Source organism: Bufo gargarizans, chromosome 1, assembly GCF_014858855.1.
Source record: "Bufo gargarizans isolate SCDJY-AF-19 chromosome 1, ASM1485885v1, whole genome shotgun sequence".
Classification (NCBI taxonomy): domain Eukaryota; kingdom Metazoa; phylum Chordata; class Amphibia; order Anura; family Bufonidae; genus Bufo; species Bufo gargarizans.
Window position 1 is genome coordinate 384,947,085 of NC_058080.1, and position 22,288 is coordinate 384,969,372.

Genomic DNA, 22,288 nt, shown 5'->3' on the forward strand with positions numbered 1-22,288 from the left:
CACCCCCTATAGCTACGCCCCTGCTCACAGACACGTGTCTGTAGGACCTATTATAGTATAAACAGATACACCACATCTGCTCACAATAATTTTTAAGAGACAATGCACTCTATGTCCATTACAAACATTTTACCCAAACTGAACTCAGCATGAACTCATCTCGGCCTATTTCAATACTACAGAAAGATTTTAGTCTGGTTCAGTCTGTCTTTACACTTAAAGGCAATGAGCATTGATATGTAGACTATAATATCTTCAGATAAGACAGTACACTTATGAAAATGCATGACACTCCTACTTTTGTTAGCTGTATTCAAATGCCCGACTATCTGCCTGTCTAAATCCACCTTAAAGGGGGCTTTAGTCATGTGTGAGTGTCTGGCAGCTAGAACCTCCACTGATAATGTATGCAATGACTTGCCTCCATAGTCTACAAAAGCTTCCAATACACAACAGATAGTTCTAACTTTTATTATGGTTTAGTCCAGCAGGATAACTATCACCATATAATTGGTATTATTATCTTATTCTAAGTGCACCAGAATTATTGCTTTATCTCTCAAAATAGTCCCAAAACTATGTTTTTTGGAGAAAATGTGTGACGGTGTCCTGGAGCAGGTTATGAAGTAACTCTTTGCCAGAAAGCTGAGAGAAGCACAGGTTAGAGTACATTTTGATAGATGTAATAGTTCATTAGATTCTCTTTACTTATTATGTTGGACTAGATCTAACCAGTATTGTTAAAGCAGTGTCACTTTTCTGTGTTTGTCATTTTAGAGAAAAGCGGCAGGGCTCAACCATACCCTTTTGAACGTCTGCTGTTTGGAGCCTGCGCTGGACTCCTTGGTCAGTCGGCCTCTTACCCACTGGATGTAGTGAGGAGACGCATGCAGACTGCTGGCGTAACTGGACATACATACAGCTCCATACTTGGAACCATGCAGGAGGTGGTGGCAGAAGAAGGCCTTATCCGTGGACTGTATAAAGGCCTCAGCATGAACTGGGTAAAGGGGCCAGTGGCAGTCGGTATAAGCTTTACTACCTTTGATCTCACACAGATTCTTCTGAAGAAGCTCCAGCGAGTGTCTGATGTTCAACGGTAGAGTGGACGGTCATTTTGATGGTACTTTTTAACCTGTTTGCTGTTTCGGAAACATCCTTTTGACACTGAAGACGTTAGAAACGCACATTTCTTCTTCCCAGTGTGAAGGAAAAGGTTGGCTTTGCGTTTTTGAAGGAAGTGGTGCTAGTTTAGTTAGCCAAAACAATATGGCTACAGTAGAAACATTGCTGTTGCTAAAAGAGGAGATGGCAGTGCCATTGTATGGAATGGGGGTGTAGTGGAAGCGGTCTCAGAGATGCTCCTTAGCCTTTCTGTGCCCTGCTTCATACGCCATCACCCCAGCATTCCCTTGTCTGCCAGAGATGCCTCGTGCCGGCTTTACCCTTTCTTAATAAATCTCTTCTAGACACTTGAATACCAGTAATGCAGGCAGTATCTAAAATCAAAACGGATATTTGGGGCTTCAAGGGCTGCACTACCGGTTCAATAAACAGGATAGTACAAGCCAAATGTACCATCGTTTACCACAATTTCACTTGTATTTTGAAAGACACAAATTCTAATTGTACCCTTTCAGCTGCAGTAAAAGATGTAAAGTGCCATTATTGTGAAAAATATGTATACTTGCACATAGTTGTGCACATTTTGTCTACGCTCCTAAGTATGCTGCTTGTTTGCTGTGTGTTTGTGTACAAGTAGGCACTTTATACACATGGAAATTTGGTATGTGCCTACACGTTCATATGAATAAGGATGTCTGTGTTAGCAGCCTGTTGGGGATTAATAATCCCTATTTACCAGTAGTTTTATACCAAAAGGTTAGGGTGATAAGGGTTTACGGGGATCACAGCAGCCTTCTGTACTGGGCAGAGCAGCTGTAGGACATTTGCTTACCTTGTGCCTACTCGGTCCCATTAGCTGAACCCCTCTCATAATTCAGCTAATGGATCCAGATAATTCTAGGTCTCTTTTAGGGCAGGTTCACACATTAAAAGCTAGAACCTAGCCTTAAAGGAGTTGCACAGGATTAGACCACCATGTCTTTTGGCGCCACACCTTATCCACGCTCTGTGTGTAGTATTTACAGCAAAGGAGCCAAGCCGAAATATGAGATACAACTCATGGACAGGTGTGGCGGAGTTCTTGTAAGAAAGCAGCCATGTTTTTCTAATCCTGGACAATGCCTTAAAACTTACGCAGTTGTTAACTGTGAGTGTTCTGAAACTGTAACTGTACAGTGCCCACCTATCTCAGTCAGTCCGATAGATGGATGCGTGACCCCGGACCCCTGTTCTCTTGATTGGTGGAGGCCACAGCAATCTGACATTACTCACCTATTCTGTGAGTAGATAAGGGTCTTACGTGGGCCAACCCCTTTAGTGCCCTATTACACTGCCCAGTGTTCAGGCAGGATGAGAGCTGATGAACAAACACGTTGATCGGCGTTTGTTTTCATCGGCCTATTACACAGACCGATGCATAGTGAATGGGAAAGGAATGATCGCTACCACAGACATTCCTCTTACTCTGCTCTGTTGATTATTGGCAGCACATCCCTGATCATACATGGACATGTGCTGCTCATAATAATGCATTTTTTATTCTGATGAAAAATGCAAATCATCTGACAAATGTGATTGCTCATTTATTGGCTGATTGGCAGCACAATTATACAGGGCAATTATGTGGAATGCTTGTTCTCAATAATTGACCCGCAAAGACGTTTGGTCTCATAGGGCCCTTGAGGTGGCTTTACACATTGGATAAGAGTTGGTTGACAGTTGAACATCAGTTGACTCAACAATCACTTGGTGAACGTTCCTTTCATAGACGTGACCACACAGATTATAGTCCATATTGGCAGTTACCGTTGTTCAGACTGGTCATACACATTCAGTTAAACCGGGCAATGGATGAATGAACTTTCTGGGAATGTTCTTTCAAAGAAAAATCTTTTGTTCACAAATAATTTTTCTTTGAATGAAAGAATATCAAACATGGCCAACTTCTTCTTTTCAGGCGCTGATGGTCTGTCATCTGTCGGCTTAGGCTACTTTCACACTCACATTTGGTGCGGATCCGTCATGGATCTGCACAGATGGATCCGTTCAGATAATACAACCGTCTCCATCCGTTCAGAACGGATCAGTTAGTATTTTCTTTAACATAGCCAAGACGGATCCGTCTTAATCACCAACGGATCTTTTTTCTATTGCGCAGATTGTTTCATAGAAAACGGATCCGCCCCCATTGACTTACATTGTGTGTCAGAACAGATCCGTTCGTCAGTTCGTCAGGCGGACAGCAAAACACTGCAGGCAGCGTTTTGGTCTTCGCCTCTAAAGCGGAATAGAGATGGAACGGAGGCAAACTGAAGCATTCGGAGCGGATCCTTATCCATTCAGAATGCATTAGGGCCAAACTGATCCGTTTTGGACCGCTTGTGAGAGTCCTGAGCGGATCTCCCAAACGGAAAGCCAAAACGCCAGTGTGAAAGTAGCCTAAAATGATTGTTCGTTGTTCAATTTATGAACATTAATTTTGGTTGAAATAAACTTTAGTTTAATATGTATGGCCATCTTTAGTCAGGCCTGATGCAGGATTGTTTAATTGGTTTAATGCTAAGAAACGCACAAAAGCAACTTAATGGCGACTTTTACATAGGAGAGTGTTTCTGTGGTTGTATTAATATGTCTATAACAGTGTTTGTTCTTTGGATATGTGATAGAGGTTAGCTGTCTGAAAACTCATCTGTTAGAGCCGGCAGACCAATATCTCCCTATGATAAAGCACATTGCCCAGTGACGCACAACTACAAAACAGACAGCCATGCTGCTAAAGTGCTTCTCTGCTCTAATAGCTAACAATTTAGAGGAGTGGATGCTTTTTGCCCTCTGTTCTGCTGTTTTGCAGTGCCAGCACTTTTGGAAAAGTTATATATATATATATATATATATATACATATATTTTAAATGTTGGAAGAGATTGTATATTTAATAAAACATTCTAAAATGACAAGGTGTATCGTTTCTTTGTTTTAAATTTGGGATTGTGTGGTAGGCGAATTCTGATGGATTACATATATTAGTCAAACTATATTTTTGTATCATTTGAGAAGACATATCTGCTTTAACGTTTTTACACTTTTTTTTTTTAGATTCGACGGTTTTATGTGCAATGTTTCATACAGTGTTGCCTCTTAAAACCACTTGAAAGCTTAGTGCTCTGTAGCATTTCTCCATAGGCATCTGCAGTATGATCTTCCATGAGATGGAGGTCTCCCATGCAGTGTTTTGTTGTCCAGCATAACAAAGGATCAGACTGCAGATTCCAGCCTTAGGACCCATGGACTCAGATCCTGAGTATGGCTCCCTCATGATTCAATAGACCACTGGTCAGTGCTCCAGACTAAAAAAAATACCTGGTAGCCATTGGCTCCTGAACTGAAAAATTTAGGAGCCAAATCTAATTTTTAGTCGTCAAATCGAAACCGAATCAAAATTTTGGTATCGTGACAACGCTACTCCGATCAGATCGGCATAGGGTTGTTTTGATACCAAAATTTTGATTCGCTTTCGTCACCATAAAGTATTGCGATACTCAATACCGCGCAAAAAAAACACCAAAAAAAGCCGCGAGCATTTTGCATATTATGAAATGTTCGGCCCATAATAGAACAGTCCTATCCTATTTTTGGGGTGACAAGGTGACTAAAAAATGGCGAATGCTCACCGCATAGGAGATATTTTTTAATAATTTAATAGTTTGGACAGCGCTATGTAATATGTTTATTTATTCTTTATATATTTTATATGTAAAATTGGGAAAGGGGGGATTTAAACTTAATATTTTAGGGTACTTTCACACCAGCAGTTTTCTTTTTCGGCATAGAGTTCCGTCCTAGGGGCTCAATGTCGGAAAAGAACTGATCAGGCATATCCCCATGCATTCTGAATGGAGAGTAATCCGTTCAGTTTGCATCAGGACGTCTTCAGTTCAGTCATTTTGACTGATCAGGCAAAAGAGAAAACTGCAGCATGCTACGGTTATATCTCCAGCGAAAAAAAACCTGAAGATTTGCCTGAATGCCGGATCTAGCATTTTTTCCCATAGGAATGTATCAGTGTCGGATCTGGCATTCAAAATACCGGAATGCACCCGCACTAAATCCGGACCCATTCACTTCTATGGGGCTGTGCACATGAGCGGTGATTTTCACACATCACTTGTGCGTTGCGTGAAAATCGCAGCATGTTCTATGTTGTGCGTTTTTCACGCAACGCAGGCCCCATAGAAGTGAATGGGGCTGCGTGAAAATCGCAAGCAAGTGCGGATGCGGTGCGATTTTCACTCATGGTTGCTAGGATGAAAGTCTATTCACTGTATTATTTTCCCTTATAACATGGTTCTAAGGGAAAATAATAGCATTCCTTAATACAGAATGCTTAGTAGAAGGTCAATATAATAAACATTGGTGGCGCAGTGTGCCCCCCCTCAATATAATAAACATTGGTGGCGCAGTGCGCCCCCCCATCACCCCAGTATGATAAACATTGGTGGCGCAGTGTGCGCCCCCAATATAATAAACATTGGTGGCGTAGTGCGCCCCCCCCACACCCCAGTTTGATAAACATTGGTGGCGCAGTGCGCCCCCCCCCCCCCCCCCAATATAAGAAACATTGGTGGCGCAGTGCGCACCCCCCCCCAACACCCCAGTATAATAAACATTGGGGGGCGCAGTGTGCCCCCCTCAATATAATAAACACTGGTGGCGCAGTGTGCACCCCCCCCCCCAACACCCCAGTATAATAAACATTGGTGGTGCAGTGTGCCCCCCTCAATATAATAAACATTGGTGGCGCAGTGCGCCCCCCCCCTCAATATAATGAACATTGGTGGCGCAGTGGGCAGTGCCAATGAGGGTTAAAAAAATAAAATAAAAATTAACTCACCTCCTCCAATTGATCGTCTCCTGTTCTTTCTTCATGACCTGTCAAAGGACCTGTGGTGACATCACTGTGCTCATCACATGATACATCACATGATTCATCACCATGGTAATGGACCATGTGATGAGCTCAGTGACATCACCACAGGTCCTGAAGCAAGAACAGGAGACCGGCAGCTACGCGATCAACTGGAGGAGGTGAGTTAATTTTTTTAAATTATTCTTTAACCCTCATTGGCACTTCCCACTGTGCCACCAATGTTTCTTATACTGTGGGGGGGGGGGGGGGGGGGCACACTGTGCCACCAATGTTTCTTATACTGGGGTGTTGGGGGGGGGGGGCACACTGTGCCACCAATGTTTCTTATACTGGGGTGTTGGGGGGGGGGGCACACTGTGCCACCAATGTTTCTTATACTGGGGTGTTGGGGGGGGGGGGCACACTGTGCCACCAATGTTTCTTATACTGGGGTGTTGGGGGGGGGGGGCAACTGTGCCACCAATGTTTCTTATACTGGGGTGTTGGGGGGGGGGGGCACACTGTGCCACCAATGTTTCTGATACTGAGGTGTTGGAGGGGGGGGCACACTGTACAGGGAGAGAATCGAATGAGTCACTAACTAAGTCGGATCTTTAGTTCTTTTCACCTGTGACTCATTCGATTCTTTCTCCCTGTACTTGTCAGTGACTCAGAGCTGCTAGTGCTCGCCTTGCCTCAGCTCTGATTGGTTGGTGGGCGGGGAGGGGCTGGCAGAAGCAGCTTCCACTCTAGGATCAGATTACACTCCTCCCAGCCCCTCCCCTCCCTGCTGCCAGCGTCTCTGTGTGCTGTGACCGAGCTGACTCAGGCTGAGAAGAACATCGGCGGCGGCAGAGAACTATCAGCTCCTGTGCCCGTCACTGTTCTACTGCAGAGCTGCCGCGGAGGGTCTAGTCGCAAATGGCGATAAGACTAAAAAGTCTTGTCGCCATTTGTGAATTCTTAGTCGCATTGGCGACCATTTTGGTCGCCATCTGGAGCCCTGCTGGTGTGTCTCCGATTTTATACAGAGCCACACTGAATTTTTTTTTTCCCCCTGCAAGACATGGTTCACCTCAGCCTGTATGTAAAAAGTATTCTCCCCTAGAAGTATTTGCGCCATTAAATAAAATAGGTTTGGAATTGGGATGGATAATCTACGTGCCCTGTGTGCGTACACTTACCTATGCAAATATAAAATACTTACCTGTAGTAATACTGGTATAGTCCTGCTGGGTACAACAGTATGTGAATAAAATGTGAATGGGCCCTATTGCAGAGGCCAACTTATGCACTTATTTTTGTAGCCAAAGGGGCAGATTTGTTATTAAAAATGTCGAAAAATGTAGTCTTAAATGCTGTGCGCTGTATTTATTATAATTTTTGCGCCTCACATGGCAAGTTGACATGGGTTAGCAGGGAAAGGGAGTATGGCTTCAATTGTGAACTTATGCATCACAATTGTGCCAGAGTTTGGGCGTAAAATTCTGGCATAAAATAAGAGAACTTATAGGTTGAAAAAACTTACACTAGACAATCTAAAGGTGTGCCATATTTATTAGCCACCTCCAGCTACCGTGATAAATCTGACACCTCGTTAGACTAAATACACTGTCAAGTCACATTATTATGACCACCAGATAATTTCCAGCGCAACCGCCGTGTGCAGCACAGAGACGAAATGGGAGTGACTCAATAAGGTCCTCCTAGGACAGGTGGTATCTAGAGCGTGCATCCCACAGCTGCTGGAGGGAGCGTGGGGATGAACCTAAAGGGAATACAACAAACGAGGGGGTCAGTCTGGAGAATTAAGGTGCTAGGCAAGTACTTGGAAGTTTTGGTCATGCTCAAGCAACCAATGCTGGACATTTCTAGCTATGTAATATGTCTTATTGTCTTTATGGAGGATCCCATCTGCCCCAAGGAAAACAATCAGCATTGTACATGGTCTGCAAGTATGGATTCATATCGGAATCGGTTGAGCGTGCCTTCCACATGGATAAGTGAGCCCAGAGAATGCCACAAAAACATTCCCTAGACCTGTGATGGCTAACCTCCAGCTGTGGTAAAACTACGACTTCCAAGATGTACACTTGCTTGGCTGTTCTCAGAACTCCGTATAAATGAATGGCGCATGCTGGTAGTCATAGTTTTCCCACAGCTGAAGCGCCGGCGGTTGGCCATCACTGCCTTAGACTATAACACTGCCACCACCAGCTCGTGTTCTTCCAGCAATGGTTGCAGGATGTTCTCTGATGTTTTTTGCCTGACACGCCAACATCCATTTATTCAATGAAGCAGAAATCATGACTCATTGGAGATGGCAACCCTTTGCCAATCAGCAGAGGTCCAATTCTGATAATGCAGCAAAAATTGAAGCCTTTCCTGCCGATACAAATTCATTAGCAGAGGGGCCGTCTCCATTGGTTCGGAGTCCTATACTCAGTAGAGTTCACTGAACTATTGCTTTAGACACACGTCTGGTAGCCCCTTGGTTCATTTTGGCGGTGAGCTGCTCCGCTGTAGCGTCAGTCCGTCCTTGCACACTTTTGTAGCCAACATTCACTTCTCACTCAATGGCATGTGGTGTTCCGCAATTTCCACGTTGCTTATTAGGCAGTGATGCCATTTGTCCACTGATGATACTTTTACCACAAACTCCGCAGTTTCAGAAATACTGCCACCCTTGACCTGAAAGCCAATAATCATCGTTTTTTGCAACTCTGATAAATCACCCCTTTGGACCCATGACTGCATCAAGGGATATGTGTGCAGACAGGCTAACACCTTATATTCCCACAAAGCCAGCTCACGACATGTGACTTCCTTCATAAGCTACATGCTGCTGATGTAATAATGTGACTTGATTGTGTGTTAGACAGCATTAGTAAATCTGCCCCAATGTGCTGTTTGCAAAAGTACCATTCATGCTTTTATGTACAATTTCCACAAGAGGGCGATAGTAGGCTTCATTTGGCACACTGATGCATTTCTTTTTATATTTAGTTTATTGTTGCTCATTCGGGTAGATCAACTTTTATGTGTAAATTGTGATTAAGGCATTAAGCACATGGGGTGGTAGCACACAGACTGCAATTCAAGTCTCAACACGATTTGTGAGGCAGCATGCTGCATTTATTTCCCTCCATGCGCTTCTGCTTAAAAGTACAAGGCACATAAAGGTACAGCATGGGTCCATGGGGCATTATGGGCTGTCTATTCGTGAGCCATACGACAGGGATCCCGATTACCCTTCTGTGCAGGATTCCTTATAGAAGTTTTTTTTTATTTGCTTTTGTGAAAAGGCAGTTTATTTTACTGCGTAATGAGCCATTTTAGGAAATACGTACAGGTCCATATAAATTACTATATGTTTATACTTTACATCTGTAGACTCAGCTTCCCACTCGTCCTTAGGCTACTTTCATACTAGTGTTTTTGCTGGATCCGGCAGGGTTCAGCAAAAACACTTCAGTTACTGAAAATACTGTAAAGTATTATCTGTAACATGGCCAAGACGGATCCGTCATGAACTCCATTGAAAGTCAATGGGGGAAGGATCCGCATTCTGCAGTTTGCTCTCTGGTATGAGAACAGAACTGAATGCATTTTGTTCCGTTCTGTTCAGTTACGTTTTGTCCCCATTGACAATGAATTGGGACAAAACGGACGCGTTTTTTTCTGATATTGAGACCCTATGATGGATCTCAATACCGGAAAATAGAAACGCTAGAATGAAAGTAGCCTTAGTTGTGGTCCACAAGATGGAAGCTTTTTGACAATTTTTTAACACTCTGTATTACCTTTAACCATAATGTATGTTACAATTTAGAGCAGATTAGATCTCACACAGGCTCAAACACGACCGTGATCAGCCATGCGACTTTTTAGCACCAAATCCATGAAGTATTGGAATGATAAATCTCCCCTATGGGCTCTTGCCAGGACCGTTATCGGCCCGGGGAACACTTTCTGTGGTGTTGGCTTCATCTTCCGGTCCGACTGCGTGCCCCCCTGCCCCGTACTGACTGTAAGGCCTCATGCACATGTTGTTCTGGTCCACATCTGAGCTGCAGTTTTTGCGGCTCGGGTGCGGACCTATTCACTTCAATGGGGCCGCTCCGTGTGCTGTCCGCATCCGTTGCTCTGTTACGTAGCCCCGCAAAAAAAAAAAATAACGTGTCCTATTCTTGTCCGTTTTGCAGACAAGAATAGGCATTTCTACAATGGGTTGCCTGTTCCGTTCCTAAAATTGCGAAAGGCACATGGGCGACTTCCATGTTTTGCGGACCGCAAAAAAACGGAACCGTCGTGTGCATGAGACCTTACATAGTATTTTATGACAGTCAGCTTGTATCTGATCACAGGGCTATTGCAGTGTATTGACGTGATGACGTCAGTACACAGCAATAGCTTTGTGATCAGACAGATTGGTTGCATTGTTTCCTAGGCCAATCACATTTGCGTGCATGAGCCTTTAAAAAGTCGCAAAACCCAGAAGTTTCCTAAAAGCGGACAGGACAATCTGGCCCAGCACATTTATCACCATTTACACCAGAAACGGCGCACGGACTGAAGGAGGAGGCATTTCATTTATGACAAAGACAAATTAAATGCCACCTCCAGTGCCGCAGGGTCCATCAAGACCAGCATAGCACACGCCAATCTTGATAAATCAGGGCCATAGTGATCTGAATAATAAGCCATAGTTACCCATATAAACTTTAGAACCCTGATGAATTAGAAAGATGGCACATCTGGTGTCAATGTTTGCTGTATTCACTTTTTCATGGAATTCACTTTGCTACAAATTGTTCTCCATCCTAATAAATGCCTCCGGTATTCTCCTTAATAGACCTGGGTAAAGATGACCTCTTACAAATGATCATTGGTATCCGAATCCCAGGGCTGTTAATACTTACTGTGACATCTACGTAGCTCAGACATCCCTCCTTGTGTCCCCTTCCCCCTCTCATTAGTTAGCCTCTATTAAGACTGCGTGTGAACATGACTGAACTGTGTCCTACACGCTCTGTCCCAACCTCATGGGTCACGTCTGGGTGAGACCCCCTGAGAGCAGTCGGCCTGCAGCCCTGAATATATTAGCACCTGAAATATTCTGCAGATGATTAGTCATTGTCACCGGACACTTTCCAGATATCCAGCCCAATTATCTGCCCTTATTATATCATGCCTTCTTAAACCACTGAGCAGCCTATTATGAGCATTTAATCCCACATAGCCAGAGAAAGCACTTGGAAGCTATTCTATCTTCTCCTCAATATTGAAGTTGTGGGAACTTATTTTTCAAAGCAGAGCAATATTCATACTATTTTCTCTCCATACATATGTACATGTGTGTATGTGTAGATTTATTTTATATTGCTTTCAAATAAATGAAGCTTTAAAGTAATGTATTATCAGAAACTGATCTATTGTTTTAAATCGTGTTTTTATTTTAAACTTTTTTTTATTTTTTTATTTTGGGTGTTTTTTTGTTTTGTTTTGTTTTTTTAACTTTTCCATGTCACTATATTTAAAAAATGTATATAATCCTGCAATTTTCACACTGACCATTAGGTCTAAAACATGTTAATACTTCCTCTCTTTGGAGAGCAGCTACATGGGCTATAGGGACAAAGGACAGGAGCTGACCCTATTGAGTTATATGGGAGTGTTTTAGGCATGCTCTGCTACCTGTGCAGAGGTCAGGAGGGAGCGGATAAGCTGTGATATCACCTATTGTGAGTGGTGTATCATGTCTTATCTACACAGAGGTGTTACCTGTCATTGTAATTCTGCCTATAATGATAACGAGATGGCTACTGAGACGTTACCTGAACACAACAAGAAATCATGACTTATAAGGTGTTCTGGCCATTGTGAAAATTGCGGGAATATATACATTTTAAAATAAAAATAAACTCACCAAAATTCTAAAAAAAAAAGTTTAACATAAAACCTGATTTTCTGATGACACTTTCCCTTTAATCATTGTACAATGAAATGTTCTACAATGTTTGTGTTTAATTCTTCACCATTTAAAATGCAGCGAATTGATTCTCAGCATCCATTTCTATGAGAGTTCTTAGCAGAGCAGAGCAAGTATGCATGCTAGGAGTTGTAGTTTCACAACAGTTGGAGTGCCAGAGGTTGCCCACCCCTGGTATATAAGCTGTACAATAGGCTGTCTGCAGACATGTCCCTCCTTGCTCTCATGGGTAAAAGAGTTGCAGAACGGTATGATGATTGGCTTTTGGGCCAATGGTGGCAGTATATCTAAAATTGTGCAGTTTGTGAACTGATCGTGTCCTGCTGTGGTAAAAGTGTATCGTGTATGGACAAATGGCACCGTTGTGAACCACCACGTGCCACTGATGTGAGAGGTGAACGTCTGCTATGAAGGTGCACGAGGACAGACCAACACGCTACAGTGGAGCAGCTTACCGCAAAAATTAACCAGGGGCTACCAGACGTGTGAACTGTACTGCGTATGGGGCTCTGAAGCAGTCGGATGGACACTACACCTAACAAAGTTGCAGAAAAGGCTTACATTTTCACTGCAGTATCAGAATTGGACCCCTGCTGATTGAAAAAGAGTTGCCTTCTCTGATGAGCATGTTTTCTGCTTCATCAAACAGATGGACATTGGTGAGAAACATCAGAGAACAAACACTCTGCCATCATTGCTGGAAAAAAACACAAGCTGGTGGTGGCAGCCTTATGGTCTAGGGAGTGTTTTTGTGGCATTCTCTGGGCCACTTATCCACGTGGAAGGCACTCTCAGCCGATTTGGGTATGAATCCATCCTTGAAGATTACATACACCCATACATGCTGGTTGCCTTCCCTGGCGCGGATGGTATCTTCCAGCATGACAATGTGATATGTCACACATCTAGAAATTTCCGACATTGGTTTCAAGAGCGTGACCAAGACATTCAAGTACTTCCCTGGCCCCCTAATTCTCCAGGTGTAAAACCCAATTGAGCATTTGTGGGACCACCTTGATCGTCTTGTTCCCTCTATGGACCGTCCAGCAGGTATGGGATGCACTGCAGTTAACTTGGCTCCAGATACCTGCGACCATCTACTAGGACCTTATTGAGTCACTCCTATTCCGTCTAGCTGCTGTCTGTGCTGCACACGGCGGTTACTCTGGACATTTGCTGTTGGTCATAATAATGTGACTCGATCTTGTATATTAACAGAGTTTGCTGAAATTCCATACGTTCTAGGCAACAGCCTGGACGTAGAGTGACATCTCTTTACATTGTAGCAAACCATCAGGAAATGGAGAGCTGTGCTGATTGATATAGTTAGCAAACATTCAGCTGGGAAAAGTAATTGTTCTGTACTGGTTATTCCATTTTCTGTAAACAAGCATATTTCAATTCACAGCTAGCAAGCAGAGATCCTGAAAACGCCTTAAAATATATTAGAAAGCTACATAGCTTTTCATTATACAATAATTTAGCTTTATTAATATCATCTTCAAATGGTTGTGCACATAATTAACAGAATCCCTTCTTTCCATTCTTTGAATGTGACAGGTACTACTTGCATGGATTATTAATCTTGATGGAGTAACGGAGTGGCTATTGTGAAGTGACTACAGAACACATGCCGAAAGAGGATGGAGGGATAGTGAAGTATGTTCAGCATTTCCTTTCACATCCATCTTGTTTAGTTCCCATGTGAATGGGATCAATAAACTGTATGTGAATATCTGCCCCCCTGTCAAATAGTAGAATGGAGAGGTATAGATTTGTACACACCCATGTGCGGGAGCTCTAAATTATATCAACTAACTCAAACAAAACCCCTATTCTATTTCGTTTCTGCGCTATTTTTAATGTTACATCATCTGAAAATAAGCCAATCCCAATTGCTGACAACTTTTCGACAAGGTCCTCCCATCCCATTGTACAAATAAACTGTGGAATTTAGCTGTCTCTGGCAATTAGGTCTACACAAAGCAAGAGAGCAAGCAATGAGAGACCCCTTACTATACCAAGGGCCTAACAACGTGCCACCAAATCCAATTCACAGCAGTGGACAATATCTAAAGTGTACCGGTCATTGGAGGTAATTTTTTAGAGGAAGCTGCCATGTATGTACGTGAGGAATAACACTATTTCTGGCCATTATATGACTTGTGTCTGGCATTTTAAAGGGGTTATCTGGAAAATTATAGAGATGAACTATCCTCCACATCAGCGGGGGTCTGAGTCACTGCATCCCAGTTGATCAGCTGTTTCACGGAGGCGCTGCACTCATCGGAGCTCTGGTGAGCGATGCAGGATCCCAGCAATTAGGTGCCATTTTGGGGGGGCTTTCTGGCTATGCTGCATAGTGGAGCTCTTGGCATTTTAACATCTCCATAGGGAAAAACATTATTAAAAAACCCTAGTGGTCAAACACAGGGTTTAAAAAATAAATAAAAAAGACGACAGAAATACAGGTGAAATTCTAACAATTTGAATATCGTGCAAAGTTCCTTTATTTCAGTAATGCGACTTAAAAGGTGAAACTAACATATGAGATAGACTCATTACATGCAAAGTGAGATATGTCAAGCCTTTATTTGTTATAATTTGGATGATTATGGCTTACAGCTCATGAAACCCCAAAGTCACAATTTTGAGGTCCCCTTTGCTCAGGGGGTATGGGTTAATTAGCTGACTACAGTGTGACACTTTGAGCCTAGAATATTGAACCTTTTCACAAAATTCAAATTTTAAGCTGCTTTAATGCAATTCCTTTTAATTTGCATTACTGAAATAAATGGACTTTTGCACGATATTCAAATTTTTTGAGTTTCACCTGTAAATGCAGCAAAAGCTGCAGGTGGCCAAAAAATAAATAAATCCATGCACTTATTCTAGTGTTTTACAACCCCAAAAATGCCAGTGCCAATCAATGTGTGTGAGTAAAACTAGCTAGGGTCATTTCTGCCCATAGACTACACATGGAGAAACAGGTCCTGCTACTTAACTCTGTAGTACACCCTCAGAAGCAGCAGCAGTAATGGACAGCATAACACAGCAGAACAAAGCAGTTTAGATGTGAATCCAGCAGTGACGTTAGACATTAATGCCTCATGCAGATGTCCGTGTCAGTTTTGGATCAGTGGTAACACGGACCGTGTTCAATCCGTGTTTTCTCCCGTGACAGATCCATGTTGGGTCCGTTTTTTGCTGTTTGTGTTGCATACGTGTTTCACTGACGCTGAACAGCTGAAAAATATTTGGTTTTCTCTTTTTAATGATCCATGAAACACAGACCCATAAACTTTAATAGGCATAATGGATCCGTGAACGGACAAAACAGAGCTTGCATCTGTGCTAAAAAAAAAAACGGACCCATGGACCGTGCTAAAACACTGATGTGTGAATACACACATTAAAATGAATAGGGACATGTGCTGTCCGTGGAGAATACGTATAGCACACGTCCGGGAAACACTGACGTGTGAATGAGGCTTAAAGGGGTTTTCTGAGCTTTTTTTTTTTTACCTGCTGATCAGCTGTTTTAGAAGGCAGCGGAGCTCCTGTGAGCACCACGGCCTTCTCTCTGCTTTTCCTAGGCCGAGTTATGACATGTTCCTCAATCATGTGGCCTAGGAGCCACTCAGCCTCATAGAAGTGAATGGGGCTTAGCTGCAATACCAAACATAGCCGCTATACATTGTACGTCACTGTGCTTGGTAGGCTGCGAGAAGGCAGCAGCTCTCACTGGAGAGCCGGTGCTTTCTTAAAACAGCTGGTCAGTTCATCAGTTAAAAAAAAAATCTTGGAAAACCCTTTTAAATCACTTACAAACGAGCAGCTGTCTCTCTGCCGCAGTTCATCCCTTCTCTTCCTCCTGTTTCTTACTCCATATTCTTCTATTCTAATCTGATCCTTCAGTGAGCAGGCAGCCAGTAATCAGTGAAGACAGATCTGAGCTGAGAACAGAGAGCAAGAGCTGCTTTACACTTGCTGACTAGATAGGCAATTGTCGAGAACTAATTGCTTGTACCTGATAATTGCCTGCTTGTCAGAGGAAGTGAGAGTTGTATTTGCATGAAGCAAAATCATTGTTTCTGGGCAACAAATCTCTGTTTACACAGCATCTGATGCTCAGAAATGATTATTTTGGTGTTCGCATCAACAATACTTTCACCTGATGAACAGGCATTTGCTCGTTCATCGGGTCATTGGCGACAAGACAGTTATTGAGCGTTCTTAATTGTCCAATTATTGGCCCATGGAAAGAGACCTTTAGTGAAGAGTAGGGGAAGCAGGAGAGGAGCCTAGTATGTCGAAAAGAAAGCATCTTTCTCTGATGATTATATATTACAAAGTTTCTTATACACCTGTACCATTTATTTATGAAAAAAATGAAGCAACAGTTACTGTTTAAAACATAATTTATACTACTGATGTTATATGATGGAAAAACATCATATAAAACCAGACTTGTTACAAATATTCATTGTTGACAGCTCATTGCTGAAAACAAAAATAGACTTTGAACATTGTTGTCACGTCTTACATGATCTCAAGGGTCACCTGAGTATCCTGGGTAGGACATAACCAATCAGAGCGCAAGAGTAACATGGAGGATGGCTCAGGCACAGTGGGTGAGGGACAATCATCCCCTATGCCTAAAGTATGCAAAACTGCAGCCAAAGACAAAATGGATAAGGTGAAGACTGATAGTAAGCAGCTGTTGGCGGGCGATTCTATCATAAGAGGTGTGAAGTTTGAGGAAAATGGTTTTGTGAGATGTCTCCCTGGTGCTACTGCAAGCAGGGACAGACGACGCATCCTTAATATTGTTAGGCAAGCAAAGCAGGAAAGGGAGGTGGATGTTATTGTCCACCTTGGGACAAATGATCTGGCTTGCAATGAGGTTTCAAAGGAGAAGGAAGCTTTTCACACACTTGGTAATGATATACGGGAGGTTGCATCGACTGTTTCATTCTCTGCAGTTTTGACTGTGTATAACCTTCAGCATGATAGGAAGATGCACATTAAGGAATTCAATGTACGGCTTGGTGAATGGTGTCTGAACCAAGGGTTTGGCTTTGTGTCTCATTTTAGCACTCGTTGGAATGGAAAAGAACTTGTACAAGAAAGATGGTTTGCATTTTTCTCTTAAGGGAACAAATGTCCTCAGTTAACAGTTAAAAGTATTTGCTACTTCCGGTTCCGGCGCTGGGATGCTAGCAGCGGAGTGAAAGAGCTCCGGCACCCGCTCGTCTGCAGACCGATTCCCTGCTGCTACATATACGCAGGGAGCATCAGAACAGAGTGCCTAAGGCTTGCCGTTGAACCCTGAGCTCCGTACATGGAGCGGTACCTTCTGCGGAGCGGCAGCAGTAAACCTACGACGGAGGTCAGCGCGGGAGAGCTGCGCAGTAAGATGGCGGAGACGGGCGTCCCTGTGCAATGTCCTGTAGCTGAATCGCAGGCGGCACATGAAGAGGGTGAGTCCCATACAGTTCACCAGGCGGTGATATCGACACAGAGCATCGATTACAAGTCGCTGGCAATCGAGGTGGCTACCTACCTGGCTCCTGATATCAGGGACACGCTGCAGAAGACGTTGTCAGCGTCCCTGCAACAGATACACGAGGCAATCCACCAGCATGATGCCAAGCTAGAAGAATTAGAACAGAGGGCTCAGCTGCTGGAAAACGAGAATGCTAATCAAGCGCGCACCCTGAGCGAGCTGTCCAAGCAGAATATGATATTGTTTGACAGGGTGGAAGACCTGGAAAATAGGTCGCGGCGGAGCAATCTCCGTTTGATCGGTTTGCCAGAATCGGTGAAAGCAAGTGAGTTAAAAGAACTCTGTGAGGTGGATCTGCCGAGAGCCCTGGGCCTGGATGGCCGGCACAAGGTTGAGAGGGCTCATAGAATTGGCCCTCAGGAAGATTTAAATCTGAGAAGAGCGGGAGGGCCTCATAACCCGACCGCAAAGCCGCGCCAAGTGATCATGAAATATTTGGACTACTGTGATAAGGAAGCCATATTGAGAGCTTTCAGGAATAGGAAAAGTCCTCTTAAACTACGTGGAAACACTATACTGTTGTTTGCGGATTACTCGGCGGCAGTGGCCAAGAAGAGGAAGGAGTTCAGCCATGTCTGCTCTCTGCTGCACCAAAGACATATCAGATTCCAACTAATGTATCCGGCGAAATTGCGAGTCACGCATACCGATGGATCGGTGGTCATTTTTCATGAGTCGGCGGCGGCGGAGGAAATGGTGGAGGCCTTGCAGAACAGAAGACAGGAGAGGGAAATAGAGAGCAGTCAGAGGCCTATATCGCCGCGCCAGAACAGGAATGAAGGAGAGAGGCGAAGGGCGGATTTGCAAGATCCTGATCGGGAACGACAAGAGAGAGAGGGCCGATCAAGGATGACGGCCAATCATTCTTCCAAGAGAGAAGTGCAGTCATACCCGAGAAGGTGACATTTTCGTATGATAATAGGCGCTGAGACGCAGCGCGTGTGCTGGCCATATGCAAGGGACTCAAAAGTTACTGGAGAGAGTTTCCCTTAATGCGCCACTGATAAAGAGGAATTAAGGGGGTTGGTGGGATGGAAGTTAACGGTTCAGGATTGTGACCAGTTGATATTGTTAATGTTTGATCAGTGTTACAGGCGGCTTTAGGCCCATAAGGCCATTGTTTAGGAAGGTGAGCGGGTGTCGCAACCCAGAAAAAAGGAAGTCTAAACAGAATTAACGTAGTTAGAGGCTGCTCTAACAGTTGGGGAAAGGGTGTGGGGGGTTTGGGAGGGGTCTTTTTGGTCAGAAGTATTGTAGTTTACTTATTCTGCTATTTTTGTCTAATCTGAACATCTATCTTCGCCGGTTACAGGGATAGTTTCTTGTGAGACAACAAGATGAGAGTCATTTCTTGGAACATAAAAGGTCTGAGGTCGCCCCACAAAAGATGGATGATCCTTAGGCACTTAAAAAAACTCAAGCCTGACATTGTTCTCCTTCAGGAAACCCACCTGGAGGAGAAGGATTTCGATAGGATGAAAAAATTATGGGTGGGCTCGGTTTTCGGGGCACCAGCCTGTAATAGGAAAGCGGGTGTTATAACGATGATAAACAAACAACTTAGCTGTACTGTTGTGAGTCACACTGCAGATACACAGGGCAGGTGGGTAGAAGTACTCATTCAGGTCCAGGACACTCAGTATAGCATTTATAATGTCTATGGTCCTAACACGAATAATGGTCCATTTTTTAAAGAATTGGAGACCAAGATGTTGGGAGATGCAAACCCTCACAAGATTGTTGGGGGGGATTTCAACTCTGTGGTCAGGGGTGGTGAGGACAGAAGACGAGTAGGAGACAGGACTGGGATTGACGGACCCCAAGATAAAAAGATGCAACCTCTTATGGGAGGGGCTGGTCTGGTAGACCCATGGCGCCAATTACATCCGGATGATCGGAGTTTCACTTTTTACTCAAACTCACAGTCCTCATGGTCACGGATTGATTATATTCTTATTTCTCACTCACTGTCACAGAGGGTGGAGGGGGCCGAGATTGGTGCTGTGGTTATATCAGATCATGCTCCTATAACACTAGATCTTGCTGAGACATTTCCAAAAGGAGTAGACTATATCTGGCGCTTCCCCTCGTATCTGTGTACAAGAGAGGAATTTGTGGAGAAGTTGACTATTTGGTGGGAGGAATTCAAATCTGATAATGAGGGACATTTGGGAGACCCGCAGTTGTTTTGGAACACGGCAAAAGTGGTGATAAGAGGAAGGATTATGGGATATGTGAGCAATTTTAAGAAACAGGCACATCTTTCCTTTAAGGAAGCGAGCCAGAAGGTTAGGGAGGCCTATTCGGAATTTTTGAGTAGCCCGTCGGAGGCTCACAAACAAAAATGGGTCACTGAGCGTCAAAACTTTGAGAAATGTGTGAAAGAAAGGGAGTCCCTGAGGCAATCAGAAATGGAGGCGAAATTATATAAATTTGGTAATAAGTCAGGGAGGTTACTAGCTAACCTAGCCAAAGGGATGAGGAGTCCCCAGTATATAACTTGCTTGGCGGACAAAGACGGAATATTTAGCCACGACCCAGCTACAATTAGTGGCATAGTGGGCTCATACTATGAAGCATTATATAAGGATGAGGGGACGGGTGACTTGACAAACACTATATTGGACAGGGTAAAACTACCGAAACTGTCTGAGGAACAACTCCTTACACTAAATTCGGACATAACGTTACAGGAATTGCAGGAAACCATGAGACACCTGAGTAATTCCAAAGCTCCGGGCCCGGATGGATTTACCGGGGAGTTCTACAAAGCTGTGTTACCCCAGGTGTCTCCGGTTCTACTGGAATTATTTAACGGAGTATTCCAGGGTCGTATGAGATTGGATAATGAAAATATGTCGTATATAAAGCTGCTACCCAAACCAGGGAAAGATCCCATGTCACCGGGTTCCTATAGACCCATCTCGCTAATAAATGTAGACGCGAAATTATTGGCAAAAATTGTAGCGGACCGTTTGGCAACAGTCCTCCCCCAGCTGGTGGGGAGGGAACAGGTGGGATTTGTGAAAGGCAGGTCGGCAGTAACAAACATAAGAACTGTCTTGACGGTCCTGGATCGGGTCCAGAATCTTCCTGTTGAGGGGGAATCTCCAGCCATGCTCACCTTGGATGCGGAAAAGGCATTTGACAATGTGCGGTGGGCATGGCTGGGAGCAGTATTGGATAGGATGGGGTTCCAAGGGGCTTTCAGGACGTATTTATCCCAAATGTACCAGAACCCGAGAGCGAGGGTGTATACCCAAGGTTTTTTATCTAAACCCTTTCAGCTACAAAAGGGCACTCGACAGGGATGTCCACTGTCCCCACTCCTATTTAATTTAGCGCTAGAACCACTGGCCAGGAGATTATGTGATTCTAGTGTCTTTGAGGGTATCAAAGTGGGGGGATATCAGGCAACAGCGGCATTGTTCGCAGATGACATAGTTCTATTTATGGCCCGCCCGGAACAACAAATAGGAAGGGTGATGGACTTCCTTAGTGAATTTGGGAAATACTCGGGGTATTCAGTAAATAGGACTAAATGTGAAGTGCTCCCCTTGGCGCGAGGAGATGATGGGAGAAATATTGACACTAGGAAATTTGGTATAGCCAAACCATCGACCCAAATTACCTATCTGGGGATCAAAATAGGGAAGTTGCCGCATTCCTTATATAGGTTGAACTATCCACCCTTGTTTGCAAAAATTAAAAAAGATTTGGATAGGTGGAAGGATTTGCCCTTGTCTTTAATGGGTAGGTGCCAATTGATAAAGATGATGGGGGCGTCGAAGCTAATATATCCCCTGCAAACGATTCCAGTCCTCCTACGTCACGCTGATATAATGGATCTGGAGAGGAAATTTACTCAATTCCTGTGGAGGGGTAGGAGGGCGAGAATAGCGTTAAAAAAGTTAAAGCTTAGGAAGGAGCAGGGGGGTCTCAATTTTCCAGATTTGCGAGGCTATAATCTAGCATGCCTTAGTCGGCACATACTGGATTGGGTCAACAAGACTGCTTTTTATTCCAACTTACGAGTGGAGAGTCAGCTAGCATCACCGTGGAATTTGGCGGCACTAATGCATACTAAAATATCGAAACTGCCAGTTATAGCGAAGAGGTCTCTTATTCTTAGGGACACAATTATTACATGGAAAATTGTGAGGAAATTGTGGAACTTGCCATATTTGTTCTCCAAACATCTACCGTTACAGGGTAATCCCAACTTCCCTCCTGGTTACAGTGAGAAATCCTTTCAAGAGTGGGCGCATAAAGGAGTGACTAAGGCAGGAGATTTGTTCCATGTGAAGGAAACTAGATGGGCATCGCTGGGTGAGTTAACAGAGAGGTGGAATCTTCAGAAGCCGGCACAGTTCCAATATATACAGGTTCTTAGCTACGTGAAGAGTGTTATCAGTGATTTGGCCAAGGAGGGGCAGAGAAACAAATTTGATTCCCTTTTAGGGCATAAGTGTAGAATGTCCATTTCAGAAATTTATATGACACTAAGGACAACCTGGGAGGAACAGTTAGCAGTTAATTTGTTTAAAAAATGGGAGAATCAGTTGGGGGTTGAGGAACTGGAGTCGATTGCCAGAACAGGTATTCAGGCGCTCTATAAAGCGGTACCAAGCGAACAGATGAGAGAAACCCACTTCAAGATTTTACATAGGGCTATCTATGGATTTAATTTACCGCAC

At 43.8% G+C, this 22,288-nt stretch overlaps 1 protein-coding gene across 1 annotated transcript in view; it reads left to right on the top strand.

Moving 5' to 3' along the window:
• Positions 1–4,065, top strand: part of SLC25A42 (solute carrier family 25 member 42) — a 72,844-nt gene extending 68,779 nt beyond the window's left edge. The window contains exon 8 of the mRNA XM_044270570.1: positions 778–4,065. Within this exon, the coding sequence (XP_044126505.1) occupies positions 778–1,103 (326 nt within the window). The 3' untranslated portion in view covers positions 1,104–4,065. The remainder of the gene's footprint in view (positions 1–777) is intronic.
• Positions 4,066–22,288: the final 18,223 nt, after the last annotated feature.